The 22,683-nt window shown below is 39.8% G+C and overlaps 1 protein-coding gene across 1 annotated transcript in view; it reads right to left on the reverse strand.

Annotated features, from left to right (window-relative positions):
• Positions 1-22,683, reverse strand: part of LOC121375098 (glypican-5-like) — a 126,776-nt gene that overhangs the window by 12,409 nt on the left and 91,684 nt on the right. Inside the window, exons 5-6 of the mRNA XM_041502339.1 lie at positions 7,503-7,629; positions 767-947 (exon numbers count right to left, since the gene is read on the reverse strand). Of these exons, the coding sequence (XP_041358273.1) occupies positions 767-947; positions 7,503-7,629 (308 nt within the window). The remainder of the gene's footprint in view (positions 1-766; positions 948-7,502; positions 7,630-22,683) is intronic.

Below are 22,683 nucleotides of genomic sequence, written 5' to 3' on the forward strand. Positions count from 1 at the left end.
TGGTCTTCACCTCACCTTGAGTTTGGTAACAGGCAAGGACTGCAGTCTGTTTAAAGTTAAAGTTTGTTCTGTTTACCGACACCACTAGAGCACATTGATTAACTAATCATAGGCTGTTGGATGTCAAACATTTGGTCATTGTGATACGTAGTCTTCTACGGAGTACTACATTTTCACATTAGCAGCAAGGGTTGTTTTATATAAATTTTTCTAGACAGGACAGTGCATACCATGGCCTTTGCTATACCAGTCATGGTACACTGGTTGGGACCCAAAAAACAAAACAATCAGAGAACGGGTCCACATAAAGTTGAAACAAAAACAACCACAAAAAACGAACACCAACCACAACAAATAAACTTTGTTTCGTTTAATGACACCAGTAGAGCACACTGATTAATTAATTAATCATTGGCTATTGGATGTCAGACATTTGGTAATTCTGACTCACAGTCATCAGAGGAAACCCGCTACATTTGTCCTAATGCAGCAAGGGATCTTTTATATGCACTTTCCCACAGACAGGAAAGCACATACTAAGGCCTTTGTCCAGTTGTGGTGCACTGGTTGGAACGATAAAAAAAAACCCAATCAGCTGAATGGATCCACCAAGGTGGTTTGATCCTGTGACACAAGCATCTCTGGTGTGCACTCGACTGACTGAGCTAAATCCCAGCCCAGTGGAGACAAAAACTGCCAAAAACAAAAACCACACATAAAAGAAAAAACACAAAACCTCCCACGAAATAAAAACAACTGCTCGTACCTGGATCACTGGGCTGCACGGTGTATGAACTGTCCCCACTACCGCTACCGGATTCCCCGCCGTAAAGATCCTCATCGTCAATGATGACATCCCGCACGCGGGAACCGTCGCCACTACCATACAGCGGTCTCTCCGGTCGGTCGGCAAACATCACGTCATCCGTGATCAGGGTGCTCAAATTCTGAAGAAAAAAGTATATATTTATAAAAAAAAAAATCAAAAATAAAAGCAACAAAACAAAGGAAGTGTATTCGGACAAAATAGTGTTGGGAATTTGTCATAATTTCCTCATCTATTATAATCGGTTAGAATTATATGAACACAAGAAGAATTTGAATAATAAGAATGAGAATGAAAATGCATGTATTGCATCTAGACCCTACAAATGGTTAATCTTACATTTAATAACTATTTGCTGACTAATAAACTCCAACTCAAACAAATTTACATGAATTCTATCATATAAACTTGAAACACAAGTAAAGTCCGAACCAAAATGTTAACAATTACGATAAATTACTCTCCTACTTGTATTTTTTGTTACATTTTACCCACATTTTGTCCAGACAGAAATCTTGAAAAAAACATTACAACAACACAGAATCCACATACTAGATGATAACTATGTCATCTATATCGACTTCGCTGAGATCGCATAGGGCAAAAAGCATGTAATTTTGTGCCGGCTGCCATTTTGACTTTTTATGGAATACTCTCCAAGAGGGGTGAAAGGATGTGACTTAATCTAACAACGTCATAACATGTTATGATATAAAAGCAAACATGATGATGTCATATTAATTTGTTTTGCTTAAAGATACCACAAGAGAACATTGATTTTATATTAATTATGTCACATACTTTGGAGGCTTTCACCCCTCTTGAAGAGTATTCCATAAAAAAAACAAAATAGCAGATGGGCAGAAAACTGCATGTATTTTGCCCTATGCGATCTCAGCAAAGTCGATACTGGCGGCATCGTTATAGTCTCATATGTGAAATCTGTGTCACTGTAATGGTTTTTTCACAACTTGTGTCTGGACAAAAGTATGGGGGAAATGTAATGGTAATTAAAGGTAGGAGAGTAATTTATCATAGTTGTTAACAATTTAGTTCATTTCATTTTCATTTCAAATTATTTTCGTGCTTATATCCAATTAAGGTTCAAGCACGCTGTCCTGGGCACACACCTCAGCTATCTGGGCTGTCTGTCCAGGACAGTGGGTTAGTTGTTAGTTGGTTAGTGGTTAGTGAGAGAGAAGAGGGTGTAGTGGCCTTACACCTACCCATTGAGCCCTTAAGAACTCGCTCTGGGATGGAGCCAGTACCGGGCTGCAAACCCTGTACCTACCAGCCTGTAGTCCGATGGCTAAACCACTGTACTACCGAGGCCGGTCAATTTAGTTCTGACATTAATGTTAATATTTTCCCCAAACAATCATCGATTATGGAGTTTTTTAATCGATCATCACATCCCCGTCGGTGGGCCCATTGGGCTATTTCTCATCACAGCCAGTGCACCACGACTGGTATAACAAAGGCCGTGGTATGTGCTATCCTGTCTGTGGGATGGTGCATATAAAAGATCCCTTGCTGCTAATCGGAAAGAGTAGCCCATGAAGTGGCGACAGCGGGTTTCCTCTCTCAATATCTGTGTGGTCCTTAACCATATGTCTGATGCCATATAACCGTAATTAAATTGTGTTGAGTGTGTCGTTAAATAAAGCATTTCTTTCTTTTTCGATCATCACATTGGTAGAGTGTAGACTATAATTGATCACAGGAACACTGCTAGGACAAGGTATGTGGGGCAGGTCCTGAGATGCAACATTACACAACACCTATGTAACAAGTGGTCAGTGTTTGTGGTCATTAACATCATGCTGAGTGGTCAAGTGGTTCTGTGTTTTAATGCTTTCCCAACATGACACAAGACAGTACAATTACCTGTAAGTCTTGGTTATATTGTCATATACACACACAGCAGGCATCGGTGGACAAATACACACCCCATGCAGCTATTAGTAGCCAAATACATAGCTGCAGGTACCTTTCTGTGTTTGATATACACCTCAAGCTGTGTTTAGATTGCTACCTTTAAATCAAGGTGTTATATACCAGTGTTATGTACCAGGGTGAGACCAGTTTATCTGGTGTGTGATAACTTACATATAATTACGTAGTCTGTTACATGTATATCTCACAGTCCTGTTGGATGCATGTTTCTACTCTGGTATCACTGTACACATTACGCTTACTGTGTTATCAACATGCTAGTGTCACAGCGTGAGAAAATGTTAGTTATTTCTCGTTCCAGTCAGTGCACCACAACTGGTATATCAATGGCTGTGGTATGTACTACCCTGTCTGTGGGATGATGCATATAAAAGATGCCTTGCTGCTAATCGAAAAGAGTAGCCTATGAAGTGGTGACAGAGAGTTTTCTCTCTCAATATCTGTGTGGTCCTTAATCATGTCTGGCGCCATATAACTGTAAATACAATGTGTTGAGTGTGTTGTTAAATAAACCATTTCTTTCTTTCTTTATGTTTTTAATGTGCATCCTTAATATTTTAAATGTGCATGCTTAACATTTTAATTGTTTTGAAATTACACACCACTACCCCCCCCCCCCACCCCCCATGAACACTATATCCAGAATATTTGTTTAAAAAAAAAAGAACAGCCCTGTGACCAAAATCAGCAAAACCTGTGTTTTTGTATCAACACCTTAACACAAAGTTAATTCGTTTTAACTCTAAATGTATGTTTGATCACATGCCTAACAGCACCACCTGTAGGTCTATTACGTACTGTTACACAACGTCATTTCAACCTTCATTATGTTGTTTTCTAATTGTGCTGACTCTACATAAAAGAACACCCAAAACGATCAGCCCCTGATTCCCTTTTCCACATCCATACAACAGAAACCCACCCAGGCCATAATCCCACACCATCCATCACCTTATGCAATCTCCATTCATTGTTTGTATGTTTAAATTAAGTTACTGCAGCAAACTGCCCTTTGATTGCACAGAGAGGAGAGATAAGAGGCAATTTAGTAGAAAATTACCATGGTCAGAAGCCTATGAGAGATTGTAAGACAGTCTGTCAGCGGCTTCCACAGGCCTAGAGCCATCTAGAGCCATGAGGTGGCCATGCAGCCCTAATGTAGATGGATTAAAAAGACCAAGTCTCCCACACACACACTGACAGGCAATTTGATTGTGTGTGCCGACTTAAAACCAAGCGTTTATCTGCTCCACATCAAAGACATGTGCTGCAGTGTATTTACACTTGATGATAATTGAAACTCATTGTCAGTTATTATCAGACTTCAGTAGACTTTGAAAAACGGCAAATATGGATGAGAAATACCATTTTGATTGTAATGCTATAATAATACAGATTTATTGTAATCTTACTGACAACTGTGTGGGGGTTATACAACATGTTCTGTGTTTTTTGTCTGTGTTTTGTTTTACATGAAATATGGAAGAGAAGTACCATTTTCATTGTAATATAATACAATGTAATGCTAAAGGTGTCTTATAAGGCGTAAAAAAAATAATTTGTGTGTTTCCGGTTTCCCGACCGACCCTAATTTTATACTGTGACCCTAAAAAAATTTGACTACCAAAAAAAAAAAACCCCAACAACTACCGCGATTTTTGCAGACAGGTTATATGCAGTATGTCAAGAACACGGTTTTAAAAAAAAGAAGTTCCTACCTACCTACCCTATTTTTTTCAGAGATGAAACCTGAAACACACATATCTTTTTTTTGTGCCTAATCTTATTAACAACAGTGTGCAGCTTTTATACATTGTAACATATTTGTTTGTTTTTCATGTGGGTTTTTAGATTAAAAATATTAAAACTCATTATTGGTTATTATCAGACATTAGTAGACTTGGGAAACAAGACAAACAAGGTAGAGAAGTGTAATTATCAGACATTAGTAGACTTGGGAAACAAGACAAACAAGGTAGAGAAGACAAGACAAACAAAGTAGAGAAGTGTAATTATCAGACATTAGTAGACTTGGGAAACAAGACAAACAAGGTAGAGAAGACAAGACAAACAAGGTAGAGGTAGAGAAGACAAGACAAACAAGGTAGAGAAGACAAGACAAACAAGGTAGAGAAGACAAGACAAACAAGGTAGAGAAGTGTAATTTTTATCAGACATTAGTAGACTTGGGAAACAAGACAAACAAGGTAGAGAAGACAAGACAAACAAGGTAGAGGTAGAGAAGACAAGACAAACAAGGTAGAGAAGACAAGATAAACAAGGTAGAGAAGTGTAATTTTTATCAGACATTAGTAGACTTGGGAAACAAGACAAACAAGGTAGAGAAGACAAGACAAACAAGGTAGAGAAGTGTAATTATCAGACATTAGTAGACTTGGGAAACAAGACAAACAAGGTAGAGAAGACAAGACAAACAAGGTAGAGGTAGAGAAGACAAGACAAACAAGGTAGAGAAGACAAGACAAACAAGGTAGAGGTAGAGAAGACAAGACAAACAAGGTAGAGAAGACAAGACAAACAAGGTAGAGGTAGAGAAGACAAGACAAACAAGGTAGAGAAGACAAGACAAACAAGGTAGAGAAGACAAGACAAACAAGGTAGAGAAGTGTATTTTTATCAGACATTAGTAGACTTGGGAAACAAGACAAACAAGGTAGAGAAGACAAGACAAACAAGGTAGAGGTAGAGAAGACAAGACAAACAAGGTAGAGAAGTGTATTTTTATCAGACACTAGTAGACTTGGGAAACAAGACAAACAAGGTAGAGAAGACAAGACAAACAAGGTAGAGGTAGAGAAGACAAGACAAACAAGGTAGAGAAGACAAGGTACAAACAAGGTAGAGAAGACAAGACAAACAAGGTAGAGAAGACAAGACACACAAGGTAGAGAAGTGTAATTATCAGACATTAGTAGACTTGGGAAACAAGACAAACAAGGTAGAGAAGACAAGACAAACAAGGTAGAGAAGTGTAATTATCAGACATTAGTAGACTTGGGAAACAAGACAAACAAGGTAGAGAAGACGAGACAAACAAGGTAGAGAAGTGTAATTATCAGACATTAGTAGACTTGGGAAACAAGACAAACAAGGTAGAGAAGACGAGACAAACAAGGTAGAGAAGTGTAATTATCAGACATTAGTAGACTTGGGAAACAAGACAAACAAGGTAGAGAAGACGAGACAAACAAGGTAGAGAAGTGTAATTATCAGACATTAGTAGACTTGGGAAACAAGACAAACAAGGTAGAGAAGACGAGACAAACAAGGTAGAGAAGACGAGACAAACAAGGTAGAGAAGACGAGACAAACAAGGTAGAGAAGACAAGACAAACAAGGTAGAGAAGACAAGACAAACAAGGTAGAGAAGACAAGACAAGCAAGGTAGAGAAGACAAGACAAACACGGTAGAGGTAGAGAAGACAAACAAGGTAGAGAAGACAAGACAAACAAGGTAGAGGTAGAGAAGACAAACAAGGTAGAGAAGACAAACAAGGTAGAGAAGACAAACAAGGTAGAGGTAGAGAAGACAAACAAGGTAGAGAAGTGTAATTTTTATTCTAATATAATAATACAGTGAAACTCCTCTAAACCGGACACACTATGGACCAAGAAAAAATTCTGATTTTCAGAGGTATCCGGTTTAGAGAGGTTCTCTTCCATACAGATATTCAGAAAGGGTCCGCGAAAAAAGTCCGGTTTTGAGGGAATTCTGGTTTACAGAGGGTCCGTGTTTGAGAGGTTTCACTGTAATAAGCCTACCTAGTATATTATAATCTTATGAACATGTTTTTTGGGGGCTTTCTTTAGATTAAAAATAAATAAATAAAAACAAAATATACACAGAGTGGAGAAGAGAAGCATTTAGCAGATGCTGCAAGTTGATTTCAACTTAAAGTCTTAATTAAATCATTATAAATTATTATTGTTATCCAAAATGCATGTCTTGTCTTCTTTATTATAGGTTCTGATGCCATATAACCGTAAATAAAATGTGTTGAGTGCGTCGTTAAATAAAACTTCTTTTTTTTTCTTTTCTTTTTTTATTAAAGGTAGTACACTAAAGCAAATAACTTCTAGCTGGGTCAAAGTTCAAGGAGCACCAAATGTTTGATAGAGCAGTTAAAACCACAAGTCCTGACATTGATTATAAATGTGAGTGTGTTTGTTGTCAAAAAAAAGAAGAAAAAAAGTTTCATCAGGGCAAAAAAATGTATGCAATTTTATTTTAGCGAGTACCACTGTGTCAAGTAGCCTTGTGCTTGAAACATGTATGGGGTACCTGTAAAAAAAAAGTACTAATATTTTGTACAGAACTAGTCATAAGACACTACCCCTTATCTCTGAAATGAACAGCTTAACCCCCAATTTTTTCTGATTTACTTTAAAGGTGAAGGGTGGTAGTATCTATATCCGTGGTATATTAGTCAATTGATACGCTGCAGGTATGAGTTTTAGCCACACATGTTACTATGGCCATCTATGGGATTTGATTTGGTGGTATACACAACAAACTCATTGTTAGGTTGCTAAGCTGTTCAAATAAACATTACAAATTAGTCAGAACAAATCAGATAATCATCTGTAGCCCATATGTATGTGTGGTGCTCTGATATATATATATATTTATATATATAGATTTATATAGCATAGTTGTTGTGCTAGCACAGTAAGTTGAATAAGACTATTGGAGATTTACCTTGCGCATGTGCATGAGTTTCTCCTTGGTCTGCAGCAGCTTGAAGTCGGCAATCAGCGAAACTTTCACCTCCCGGTTCTCCTTTGCCTGGCTGATGAAGTTGGACGCTGGGACAACGTACATGTACCTGAAAAATACAACAACACTTAAATGCTTGAAGGAAGGAAATGTTTTATTTAACGACGCACTCAACACATTTTATTTACGGTTAAATGGCATCAGACATATGGTTAAGGACCACACAGATATTGAGAGAGGAAACCCGCTGTCGCCACTTCATGGGCTACTCTTTTCGATAAGCAGCAAGGGATCTTTTATATGCACCATCCCACAGACAGGGTAGCACATACCACAGCCTTTGATATACCAGTCGAGGGGCACTAGCTGGAATGAGAAATAGCCCAATGGGTCCACCAACAGGGATCGATTCCACACCGACCGCGCATTGAGCGAGTGCTGTACCACTGGGCTACGTCCCGCCTCTTACATGTTTGATGTCAGTGTATGTATTTGAAAAATACGACAACAACATTTAAATGTTTAATGTCAGTGCATGTACAGTGAAGTACACTTATAACGAACTACGGCATAGAACGAACTGATCGTAAAGTCCCATTTTATCTCCCTGTACATTAATAACCAACTTATGCAAATGTGTACAACAAACTACTGCTATAACGAACTAACCATCATGGTCCCTTCCAGTTCGTTATGGGAGTACTTTACTGTATTTGAAAAATACATTTAAATATTTGATGTCAGGGCATGTATTTAAAAAATACAACAAACAACACTTAAATCTTTGATGTCAGTACTATGCACATGTATTTGAAAAATTTAAAAATACAACATTTAAATATTTCATGCCTATACTAAGTACATATGCTTGAAAAATACAAGGAAACCATTTTAATGTCTTGTAATGTTGACGCCAGTGTCCATTCTGCTAGTTTCGAATATAATATTATTAATTATTTATTTTCAGGCTTTCTGTCAGAAAGTAATTTGAGGGTACGTAATAGAAACAAAACAGACTGTAAGTGCCTCTATTAGGTGATTATGGGTTTGAAATCCATTAAAATTGGACTGCATTTCATGTACTAAGACAAATTTTAAACAGCTGGGCCTGTGTTTATAAAACTTTTAGAGTCCAGACTCGATCTCTAATGACGTCACACGCATACAAATTGTATTGCATTGTCATGACATTAGTGTCTCAGACTCTATTAGTCTCACCTCTGCGCGTGCTGTAACCTCACCGTGGTGCAGGGGTGTAACATTCTCTTTGAGAATGGCCAATACAGCACAATTGAAATTTAGAGTAAAAGTCAGTATCTATCTATCTGTGATATTTGTATTTTTGCACAGTTCTTTACACTGTTTTTATTTCAATCTTGAATTGTTATATTGATGTTTATCATCACTTTATTTGTTTGCATTACCACAGTTTGACATTCATTCATTCATTCATTCATTCATTCATTCATTCATTCATTCATTCATTCATTCATTCACTCTATTAGTCTCAAGTCTAGACTAAAACTTTTATAAGCACTAGGGGCCTGATTCACAAAGGTCTCTTAGGCTCTGCTAGACATCAAAACATCCTCTTTGCAAGTCTTTTAGCATTGCACTGTGACATCGCAAAGTTGCGAGAGTTTAGTGAATTAGGCCCCAGTTCTCTTACTGTCATCTACATATATCTAAAAAAAAAATGTATCCATTAATTTCTACGATTTTAGGAGACGTAATTTTACCCTTTGTACCCTCTGGCAGAAAGCATGATTTTGTAATATGCTTTCACTGATGGTGATTCAATCTTAGGAACATCCGATATAGCATATCAGGCTAACAGTTTACCCACTGAACTAAGTCTTGTTTCACACACAAAGACCAAAAAAAAAAAAAAAAACGATACACAGAGAAATCTTTATATAAGATTCTCTTTGTGTAGTCCAAGTGTTCAAGTATTTGCTTGTTTACTCTGATTGAGTAAATATTGCTCAAAGCGAACTCAGCCAGCTATACTTATTTTCCCGCCTGTCAAATTCACTCACAACACAGTTGTTGAGTTTCATATGGAAACCAAGCATAAACAATTTAAATTATTCTTGCTACAGCAAGCAACATGGAAATGTAATTGGGTTTTCCATTTCCCCAACATGTCAGATTTTTTTGTTCTTTTCTGCTCAAATGAATTACAGCAAATTACTTGTGATATGTGGAAGTAGCAGGAGAGGTCTCAATCCACACTTTTTTTCTCTCTCAGTTAGTCACACTAACACCCTAATTGTATGAACTCCCTAGAAAGAGGAATTTTCGCAATACAAAATCAGCGCACTGTTGTCCTTTGATGGAGAGACAATGGGGACAAAGGTCTCAACAAATACATTTTTTCTCTGTTAGTCACACTAACACCTTGATTGAATGAAATCTCTGGAAAGAAGAATTTCTTCGGTACAAAATATCAGTGCAGTGTTGTCCCTGGATACTCATTACACCTCATTAACAGTGTCAAATATGCAAATTACATGCTGATTCATCAGTCCGAAGACAAAGCAATAAGGACCCACACGCTTCAAAGATCAATTAATGAGAAAAACAGTCACGCACCATCCGGTCAATGATACCCTTCAGTGGTCAGATATCTTTAGTGTTTTCTTTCCATTTCCTTATAATTTGTTTGTGTAATTTTTCTCCGTCCCAAAGGAGCCAGCTCAATCAAAGATATGATACAGATTTTCTGTTTTAAAGCCCAAATCCCACTGCACTTGATACTGGGAAAATTAATTCATCAAAAGACTTTCTTTTTTTCTTACTCCTAGCAAATAAAAGGTACAGAAATAGCTGTGGTTGTTGCTGACAGTGCAACTTTGCCTCAAGATAAGGCGTCCATTAACACCGACCTCAGAACTGAAGGGAAGGAAGGGAACTCCTTTTACCTACCCATATCCTGAAGGTTCAGGCATGCCCACCCCGGACTTAGCCTCTGACATCGCCAGTGACCAACTCTGGGGTGGAAGGGCAACACAGAAGTCTTAATTTCAACAGCAATCTTTGCATTTATAATATATGGGGCTAGATTTAGCTCAGTCGGTTGAGTGCTCATTTGACGTGCTTGCATCGCAGGATTGAACCACTTCAGTGAATCCATTCAACTGACTGGGTTTTGTCTTGTTCCAACCAGTGCACCACACATTATGGTCATAGGTATGTGCTTCTCTGTCTGTGGGAAAGTGCATATAAAAATGTAGCGGGTTTCCTCTGACGACTATGTGTCAGAATTACCAAATGTTTGACATCCAATAGCCAATTATTAATGGTGTCGTTAAACAAAAAACAAACTTATGATATACTTACATGTGTATAAAGAGCTATAACTACCACCAAAGGGTACAATATAAGTACATACAGGACTCGGCAGACTTGGGTTTTTCCCATCCCAACTAATGACCCATGACTGGCACACAAAACACCATGGCATATATAGTATAGAAGAAGTTTGTCTTGTTTAATGACACCACTACAGCACACTGATTTAATAATCATCAGCTATTGGATACCAAACATAATAAGCTAATTCTGATATATAGTCTTGAAGAGGAAACCTGCTACATTTTCCCGTTAGTAGCAAGGGATCTTTAATATGTACCATCCCACAGGCAGGATAGCACATGCCACAGCCCTTAATATACCAGTCATGGTGCACTGGCTGGAACAAGAAATAGCCCAATGGGCCCACTGATGGGGATCGATCCAAGACCGATCACACATCAAGAGAGCGCTTTACCACTGAGCTACATCCCGCCCCCCCTCCCCCCATTCAGAACAAGCTTTTGTAGCACACGTCTGTGGTGCAGCAGGTTTCCTCTCTTTCTAACTAAGAGCCAAATGTTGAATTAACAACATGCTAAACACCGAAAGCCATAGTTTAAAATGAGCTAGGTAGTGGTGTTCCAATGATCGATTATAATTGAAAACTGATTGTTTTGACTCTACCGATGTGATGATCGAGTATGAATATCTTTAATGGATTGTGTGGGAAAATGTTAACTGTAATTGTTCCTCCAGTTTAGATAATGTAGTTGGAGTTTGCTGTCATGTGTACATAAAGAAAAAAAAAAGATATTAAATAGTTGAAGGTAAAATTAGCCATTTTTAGGATCCATTCATGACAATACACACCGGTGCCTGGTCCTTATAATTCAATCAATTTCCTGTTCATATAATTCTAATTCTGATTGTGTATTGAAAGTTGATTAGCTGGTGCCAACCGATTAAATCCAATGATCGATGACCAGCCTCAGTGGTGTTGTGGTTAAGCTATCTAACATCAGGTAGGTACTGGGTTCGCAGACCGCTAACGGCTCCCACCCAGAGAGAGTTTTAACAACTCAATGGGCAGGTGTAAGACCACTACACCCTCTTCTCTCTCACTAACCATTAACAACTAACCCACTTTCCTGGACAGACAGCCCAGATAGCTGAGGTGTGTGCCCAGGACAGCATGCTTGAACCTTAATTGGAAATAAGTTAAAATAAATAAATAAAAAGATTGATGAAAATTTTCAACCAATTGTCAACACTATTCTCAGGTGTGGTTAAACCCCCCCAAAAATTATTTCCCTTTTCCATTAATAAGACAATTTGCTGGATTTTTACCACTACACATTGGACTGACCATCATAGACATGTTCATTGACATTCAAATCACCATAAAGCACGTGACTTCACACCTAACCAGGGCCTCTGATTTACAGCCCTTCAGTGGTTGGAGAGGTGCAGATAGGGGCAGATAACTGGAGATTTATTGCTATCAGCGAGATTGCGCCTGTACAACAACATGAAAGGCAGGTTGCTGTCAGAAGGGTTAAACAGCAAAAGGAGATGGAAGGAATAAATTTGCAGACAATTTCCCAGGAGGATGCTCCTGGCAGGATGAAGAACGACACAACCAACTGCCAGGGTGAGGCTTTGAAAATCTCACTAAGATGAGTTAATTAACACACACTTCAAAAGACTGGAAGTCAGCTTCATTTCACCGACAGTCATCATCCACATGAGAAAGAAAGGTTTTATTTAACGACGCACTCAACACATTTTATTTACAGTTATATGGCATCAGACATATGGTTAAGGACCACATAGATTTTGAGAGGAAACCCGCTGTCACCACAACATGGGCTACTCTTTCTGATTAGCAGCAAGGGATCTTTTATTTGCGTTTCCCACAGGCAGGACAGCACAAACCATGGCCTTTTTTTAACCAGTTATGGATCACTGGTCGGTGCAAGTGGTTTACACCTACCCGTTGAGCCTTGCGGAGCACTCACTCAGGGTTTGGAGTCGGTATCTGGATTAAAAATCACATGCCTCGACTGGAATCCGAACCCAGTACCTACCAGCCTGTAGACCGATGGCTTAACCACGATGCCACCGAGGCCGGTTTCATCATCAACATAAGATGCCACAGATTGCGGGATCAAGCCCTGCGATGAGACTCTTTGGGGTATTTCCCCATTATTCCAATGTATTCTCTATGATTATCTTCATGTACAGTGTATTAAAGTTAAAGTTTTTGTTTATTCAATGACTCCTCTAGAGCACATGGAGTTATTAATCATTGGGTATTTTCACATTATAGTCTCAGAGAGGAAACCTACTACATTTTTTCCATTAATAGCAAGGGGTCTTTTATAGGCACCATACCAGAGACCATACCACATATAGCAACTACCACAGCCTTTCATATATAGTAGTCGTGGTGCACTGGCAGGAATGAGAAACAGTCGAATAGGTCCACCACCACAGTGGATCAATCCTAGACCGACTGTGCATCAATCCTAGACCGACTGTGCATCAAGCGAGTACTTTACTACTAGGCTATGTCCACCACCACAGTGGATCAATCCTAGACCGACTGTGCATCAAGCGAGTACTTTACTACTAGGCTATGTCCACCACAGTGGATCAATCCTAGACCGACTGTGCATCAAGCGAGTACTTTACTACTAGGCTATGTCCACCACCACAGTGGATCAATCCTAGACCGACTGTGCATCAAGCGAGTACTTTACTACTAGGCTATGTCCACCACAGTGGATCAATCCTAGACCGACTGTGCATCAAGCGAGTACTTTACTACTAGGCTATGTCCACCACCACAGTGGATCAATCCTAGACCGACTGGCTATGTCCACCACAGTGGATCAATGACCGACTGTGCATCAAGCGAGTACTTTACTACTAGGCTATGTCCACCACCATAGTGGATCAATCCTAGACCGACTGTGCATCAAGCGAGTACTTTACTACTAGGCTATGTCCACCACCTTCAAAAGATTGGAAGTCAGCTAACAGCCATCATCTACATGAAGTGCCACAGGTCATGAGATCAAGCCCCGTGATAAGACTTCTAAGCGAGTACTTTCCTACATTCCAATGTGTCCACCATAGTTCTCTGTGCATCTTCAGTGGATCAATCCTACAAGTATGTACAGTATGTGCATCAAGCGAGTACTTTACTACTAGGCTATGTCCACCACCATAGTGGATCAGTATACTTTACTACTAGGCTATGTCCACCACCATAGTGGATCAATCCTAGACCGACTGTGCACAGTATTTACTACAGTATGTCCACCACAGTGGATCAATCCTAGACACTGTGCATCAAGCGAGTACTTCCTTTGTCCAACAGTGGATTTTGCTCACTTTACTACTAGGCTATGTCCACCAGTGGATCAATCCTAGACCGACTATCAAGCGAGTATTTACACTAGGCTATGTCCACCACCATCCTAGACCGACTGTGCACAAATACTTTACTACTAGTATGTCGTAAATCCTAGACAAGGGCCAGTCTTTACTACTAAACCACCATAGTGGATCATCCTAGACACTGTGCATCAAGCGAGTACTAAACTATGTCCACCACCTTCAAAAGATCTGTAACAGTACTATGAAGTGCCAAAGCTATAAGACAAGTGTATTTTCCCACCAATGTTTCTCAGGTACAGCATGTACAGTATGTACAGTATATACAGTATGTACAGTATGTACAGTATGTACTGTATATACAGTATGTACAGTATATACAGCATGTACAGCATGTACAGCATGTACAGTATGTACAGTATATACAGTATGTACAGTATGTACTGTATATACAGTATGTACAGTATATACAGTATGTACAGTATATCAAATCTTCCTTTTCAAAACATTTTCTCAGAGTAGTGCTAAAGCAATGCATGTCCCCTACAAATTTGTGTATCTCGTAAATTCAAGGGCCATCAAAAAAGGTGAATCACCATCAAAGTTAAACCTGATCTGTAACAGTACATGATAAAGCTATACACACAATTTCAGCTCAATATCTTGAGGCAATGCAAAAAACCCCACATCTATAAAACTATATGTGGGCCAGCCAGCCAGCCAGCCAGCCAGCCAGCCAGACAGACAGCCAGACAGACAGCCAGCCAGCCAGACAGACAGCCAGACAGACAGCCAGACAGCCAGCCAGCCAGCCAGCCAGCCAGCCAGCCAGACAGACAGCCAGCCAGCCAGCCAGACAGCCAGACAGACAGCCAGACAGCCAGACAGCCAGACAGACAGCCAGACAGACAGACAGCCAGACAGACAGCCAGCCAGACAGCCAGCCAGCCAGACAGCCAGACAGACAGACAGACAGACAGCCAGACAGACAGCCAGACAGACAGACAGCCAGACAGACAGCCAGACAGACAGACAGCCAGACAGACAGCCAGCCAGACAGACAGCCAGACAGACAGCCAGACAGCCAGACAGACAGCCAGACAGACAGACAGCCAGACAGACAGACAGCCAGACAGACAGACAGGTCGGAGATGAAAGCTATAGTGCCCTCCGGTTAGACCAGCAGGGGACTACAAAAAATACAAGAATCTCACTGTACACTATTTATTTTCCTTATGGCGCTTCCAGCAAATTAATTCTCAAGGCAGATGTATCAAATGTTGATTGCACAGGCACATTTTCCTTCGGTTATAGAGAATACTACATATGTGGCCCTTATAGATAACATATATCTTATAAGTTGTTTTAAAACATGTCTACATAATGAGTAAAACACGATCTGCACACATAATTTTTAAACACCAAGTTACAGTCCTTGACATCCGAGGTGCCTGATCATGCTGGTTCGTTTACGCAAACCTTAATTTCATCTGTGAAGTGTTTCTTATCGTTCACTTAAAATATGGTAACAGCACATCTTCTACTAGTTGTTTGAACAGAGAGGAAGGAAGGAAGGAAGGAAGGAAATGTTTTATTTAACGATGCACTCAACACATTTTATTTACGGTTATATGGAAGGAAGAAAGGAAGAAATGTTTTATTTAACGATGCACTCAACACATTTTATTTACAGTTATATGGCATCAGATATGTGGTTAAGGGCCACACAGATATTGAGAGAGGAAACCCGCTGTCGCCACTTCATGAACTACTCTTTTCGATTAGCAGCAAGGGATCTTTTATGTGTACCATCCCACAAACAGGACAGTATATACCACTGCCTTTATTACACCAGTTGTGAAAGAACTGGCTGGAAGAAAGAAATAGTCCAATGGGTCCACCGACAGGGATTGATCCTAGACTGACCATGCATCAAGAGAACACTTTACCACTGAGCTACATCCTGCCCATCTTAGAGAGGAAACCCGCTAAATTTTTTCCATTAGCAGCAAGTGATTTTTATATGCATTTTTTCCATATAAAGGACAGGACACACCATGCCATTTGATACATGTATACCAGTCCTGGGGGTACCGGTTGGGACTGGAATAAACCAATCCCATAAAGTGTCCACCAGGTGAGTTTTACTTGTGCTTTACTAAATTAACTAATCAGTTTGTTTTGTTTAACTGGAGCATATTGATTTATCAATCATTGGCTATTGGATGTCAAACACTGGGTAATTTTGACATATAGTCTTAGTGAGGACACCTGCTGCACTATTCCATTAGTAGTAAGTGATCTTTTATATACAACATCCCACACACAGGATAGCACATACCACCGCCTCGGATATACCAGTCATGGTGCACTGGCTGGAACGAATGAAGGAAGAAAATGGTTTATTTAACGATGCACTCAACACATTTTATTTATGGTTATATGGCGTTGGACATATGGTTGAGGACCACATAGATATTGAGGGAGGAAACCCACTGTCGACACTTCATGGGCTATTCTTTTTGATTAGCAGCAAGGGATCTTTCATATGCACCATCCTATAGACAAGAAATCACATACCATGGCCTTTGATATACCAGTCGTGGTGCATTGGCTGGATGGCTGGAACGAGAAAAAGCCCAATGTGTCCACTGACAGGGATTGATCCTACATTGACTGGGCTGCATGCAGCTCCTTCTTTGATGGAAGCAAGTCGAAAATTATCCACACCCGCAGTTAACACAGAGTTAGAGAACTAGTTAATGACGTAAGATATCCTGTGAAAGTAAGAATGGACAATTCCACAAAGGCTTGCCGGAGGAATTTCTCATTCAAGGCTTGCCAGGTGGAATTTCTCATTCAAGGCTTGCCGGGTGGAATTTCTCATTCAAAGCTTGCCGGGTGGAATTTCTCATTCAAGGCTTGCCGGAGGAATTTCTCATTCAAGGCTTGCCGGGTGGAATTTCTCATTCAAGGCTTGCCAGAGGAATTTCTCATTCAAGGCTTGCCGGGTGGAATTTCTCATTCAAGGCTTGCCAGGTGGAATTTCTCATTCAAGGCTTGCCAGGTGGAATTTCTCATTCAAGGCTTGCCGGAGGAATTTCTCATTCAAGGCTTGCCGGGTGGAATTTCTCATTCAAGGCTTGCCGGGTGGAATTTCTCATTCAAGGCTTGCCGGGTGGAATTTCTCATTCAAGGCTTGCCGGAGGAATTTCTCATTCAAGGCTTGCCGGGTGGAATTTCTCATTCAAGGCTTGCCAGAGGAATTTCTCATTCAAGGCTTGCCGAGTGGAATTTCTCATTCAGCCTGAACAGGATAAAGCCGATACCCTACGTCATTAACTAGTTATTACCTTCATCCTGCAGACCATAAAAATTCTGGGAAAAGGCTTTAATTTCTGCTAATTCAGCTACATTGTACGATGACCTAGAGGTCACACGAACAACCTTGTAATGTAGCTGTGTGTGTGACATCATAATCTGCTAGTATACGTTTATGACTTTGCTTTAATCAGTCATTATAATCTGTCAATAGCAATAGTGGTTGCAGGATGAAATACACTGGAGTGTCATTAAACTAAAACATTCTTTTGGTTAACAAATTAAAAAATGATACATGACATAACACTAATTAACACGAGTGCATTACTACTAAAAGCACACGTGTATACCGATTATGAATTATGAACTGGCCTTCACCAGTTGATGACATTTACACCTGGTAAGTGGCCAAGTGTGGACAATATCAGGTGATAAATGAACACACTTTAACCTGTAGACAAACACCTTGAGACCAGTTAATTCCAGTCTATAAACAAAGCACAACAGCCATACCAGGTAACATATACTGTTTCCGAACAACCACCTCCAGTTTGCTATCTTAAACACACATTGCTTAGAACTTCTGATGTTCCAAAAATGCTAAAATAATCATTTCTTATATCAAGTGGTACATAATACTTGAGATAGATAGATAGAGAGAAAGAAAGAGAGAGGGAGCAAGGAAGAGGCAAGAGGGAGGCAGGGATGGAGGGAGAGAGGGAGAGAGAGAGGGAGTGAGGGGGAGAGGGAGGGAGGGAGAGAGAGAGAGAGAGAGAGAGAGAGAGAGAGAGAGAGAGAGAGAGAGAGAGAGAGAGAGAGAGAGAGAGAGAGAGAGAGAGAGAGAGAGAGAGAGACAGACAGACAGACAGACAGACAGACAGACAGACAGACAGACAGACAGACAGACAGAGAGAGAGAGAGAGAGAGAGAGAGAGAGAGAGAGAGAGAGAGAGTGTTTTTGTGTGTGTGTGTGTGCATGTGATTCTTAAGTCCAGACTAGAGATAAGTCAGGAAAGCATATCTAAGAAGACATTTTTATGATCACAAAAGGCAGTTATCTACATGTTTAGGCCTGTTTCCTATTTCCTGCCAAGGTGTGGGATGTAGCCCAGTAGTAAAGTGCTCACATGATGTGCAATATATCTGGGATTGAGGCCTGTCAGTGGACCCATTGGGCTATTTTTAGTTTCAGACAAAAAAAAAGAAAGAAAGAAAGAAGTGTTTTATTTAACGACGCACTCAACACATTTTATTTACGGTTATATGGCGTCAGACATATGGTTAAGGACCACACAGATTTTTTTAGAGGAAACCCGCTGTCGCCACATACTCTTTTACGACAGGCAGCAAGGGATCTTTTATTTGCGCTTCCCACAGGCAGGATAGCACAAACCATGGCCTTTGCTGAACCAGTTATGGATCACTGGTCGGTGCAAGTGGTTTACACCTACCCATTGAGCCTTGCGGGGCACTCACTCAGGGTTTGGAGTCGGTATCGGGATTAAAAATTCCATGCCTCGACTGGGATCCGAACCCAGTAACTACCAGCCTGTAGACCGATGGCCTGCCACGACGCCACCGAAGCCGGTAGTTTCAGACAATGCACCATGACTAGTATATCAAAGGCCGTGGTATGTGCTATCCTGTCTGTGGGATGGTGCATATAAAAAATCCCTTGCTACTAATGGAAAAATGTAGCGGGTTTCCTCTCTTAGACTATATGTTAAAATTACAATAGCTGATGATTAATAAATCAATGTGCACTAGTAGTATCGTTAAACAAAATAAACTTTAAACTTTAACATTGCAGTGGGATATACCAATAAAACAGTGGTTGGAATGGGAAAAGTCCATCACGGTGATGCATTTTTCCTCAGACTACTGTTTGATGTTAATGGGATTTAAAACTTTAAAAGCTTGATTTTTCCATCTCCCTAATATAGATTTCTTCAAGATGGAAAGGGAAATTAAAAATTACTTTCTTATTTTTTTATGAGTGCCATTAAACTTCAAACAGTACTTAATCACCATTATTTTGTAAGAACTTTGTTTAATTCCACCTCTTGTTAAACCATATTTAGTACAACTGATTCCAGCTCGAACCAGTAATAAACAACACATATAAACTACCTCCCAGGAGTCTGGTGTTGGAATTCATTGAGAAATTTAATCGTCTACACTTCCTATCCTATTCCAATCTAATTTCTTACACACATAATACATACACACACACACACAGCGACGTCTTTTCAACGTCTACACATTCTCATTGACTGCCTCACACAACTCGCATGCATGAATATTTGATGTAGGAAACAATACATGGTCACTTGTGAGTCGTTTCAAGTTGGCCGGCTGAATATTTCATTACTAATACAGTATTTATAAACCTCACTCAAAGAACTTTATGTTGGGGAACAGACCGACACGATTAATCTTCATGTTGGAGCTTTGTGCCTCCCCAGCATAAAATAGTGGACGGACACAATGCCGGGATTTAACGATTTCTCACCCACAATAGAGGTAAATTAGAATGTTCAACCAGAAGGCGAAAACCCAGACACTAGTTGGGGAATAAGCTCTCAAATCTTTAACATTTGAATCTTCAGGGGCTGGGATGCTCGGTGCGCGGTCGATCTAGGATCGATCCCCGTCAGTGGACCCATTGGACTACAACTGGTGTAAAAAAGGCCGTGGTATGTACTATCCTGTCTGTGGGATGGTGCACATAAAAGATCTCTTGCTGCTAATCAAAAAGAGTAGCCCATGAAGTGGGGACAGCGGGTTTCCTGTCTATATATATATCTGTGTGGTTCTTAACCATATGTCTGATGCCATATAACCATAAATATAATGTTTGGAGTGTGTCGTTAAATAAAACATTTCCTTTATATCCACTGCTAAATAACCGTGGATAATAATGTATGATACATATGTCACAAAATAAAACAATTCTTTCTGGGTTGTTCTGGGATTTGAACTCAGAACCTACCAGCCTTAAAATGAACAGCCTAACTAACCACTGAGCCACTGAGGGCAGTAATTATTAGTACTACTATTATTAAGATTATTTTTTTGTTACATCCTTACAGGTTACCGGCCTCGGTGGCGTCGTGGCAGGCCATCGGTCTACAGGCTGATAGGTACTGGGTTCGTATCCCAGTCGAGGCATGGGATTTTTAATCCAGATACCGACTCCAAACCCTGAGTGAGTGCTCCGCAAGGCTCAATGGGTAGGTGTAAACCACTTGCACCGACCAGTGATCCATAACTGGTTCAACAAAGGCCATGGTTTGTGCTATCCTGCCTGTGGGAAGCGCAAATAAAAGATCCCTTGCTGCCAATCGGAAGAGTAGCCCATGTAGTGGCGACAGCGGGTTTCCTCTCAAAATCTGTGTGGTCCTTAACCATATGTCTGACGCCATATAACCGTAAATAAAATGTGTTGAGTGCGTCGTTAAATAAAACACTTCTTTCTTTTTTCCTTACAGGTTGGGCAATCAAGCAGGATCCCGGCCTTGGCTTTATTCCACGATGTTCCCACACAAAGGCTGCGGCGGCATCAGTTTGAAGAGGGATAGAGCCCCTCTGTGTTATTAGCTCAGTTTAGCGTTTGGTTAAATTTGGAGATTATGCTTAGTTGACATGTGCGAAGAACAAACGTCCACTTGGAACACTGCTGGTTTCAGTGCAGGCCGGCGATTCCGTCCACATCTCATCTCACGCAACAGTCAAATAACCAGGTTTCAGATAGTGGTCAAATCATTGAAATAGCCAGGTTTTACATAGTGGTCAAATCATTGAAATAGCCAGGTTTCAGATAGTGGTCAAATCATTGAAATAGCCAGGTTTTACATAGTGGTCAAATCATTGAAATAGCTAGGTTTCAGATAGTGGTCAAATCATTGAAATAGCCAGGTTTCAGATAGTGGTCAAATCATTGAAATAGCCAGGTTTCAGATAGTGGTCAAATCATTGAAATAGCCAGGTTTTACATAGTGGTCAAATCATTGAAATAGCTAGGTTTCAGATAGTGGTCAAATCATTGAAATAGCCAGGTTTCAGATAGTGGTCAAATCATTGAAATAGCCAGGTTTTACATAGTGGTCAAATCATTGAAATAGCCAGGTTTCAGATAGTGGTCAAATCATTGAAATAGCCAGGTTTTACATAGTGGTCAAATCATTGAAATAGCTAGGTTTCAGATAGTGGTCAAATCATTGAAATAGCTAGGTTTCAGATAGTGGTCAAATCATTGAAATAGCCAGGTTTCAGATAGTGGTCAAATCATTGAAATAGCTAGGTTTCAGATAGTGGTCAAATCATTGAAATAGCCAGGTTTTACATAATGGTCAAATCACTGAAATAGGCAGATTTCAGACAGTAGACAAATCACTAAAATAGTCAGGTTTCAGATAGTGATCAAATCACTAAAATAGTCAGGTTTCAGATAGTGGTCAAATCATTGAAACAGGTTTCAGATAGTGATCAAATCACTAAAATAGCTAGGTTTCAGATAGTGATCAAATCACTAAAATAGTCAGGTTTCAGATAGTGGTCAAATCATTGAAATAATGAGGTTTTACATAGTGGTCAAATCACTGAAATAGGCAGATTTCAGACTGGTCAAATCACTGAAACAGGTTTCAGATAGTGATCAAATCACTAAAATAGCTAGGTTTCAGATAGTGATCAAATCACTGAAATAGTCAGGTTTCAGATAGTGGTCAAATCATTGAAATAATCAGGTTTTACATAGTGGTCAAATCACTGAAATAGGCAGATTTCACACTGGTCAAATCACTGAAACAGGTTTCAGATAGTGATCAAATCACTAAAATAGCTAGGTTTCAGATAGTGATCAAATCACTAAAATAGTCAGGTTTCAGATAGTGGTCAAATCATTGAAATAATCAGGTTTTACATAGTGGTCAAATCACTGAAATAGGCAGATTTCACACTGGTCAAATCACTGAAACAGGTTTCAGATAGTGATCAAATCACTAAAATAGCTAGGTTTCAGATAGTGATCAAATCACTAAAATAGTCAGGTTTCAGATAGTGGTCAAATCATTGAAATAATCAGGTTTTACATAGTGGTCAAATCACTGAAACAGATTTCAGATAGTGATCAAATCACTAA

Source organism: Gigantopelta aegis, chromosome 1, assembly GCF_016097555.1.
Source record: "Gigantopelta aegis isolate Gae_Host chromosome 1, Gae_host_genome, whole genome shotgun sequence".
In the NCBI taxonomy this organism is placed as follows: domain Eukaryota; kingdom Metazoa; phylum Mollusca; class Gastropoda; order Neomphalida; family Peltospiridae; genus Gigantopelta; species Gigantopelta aegis.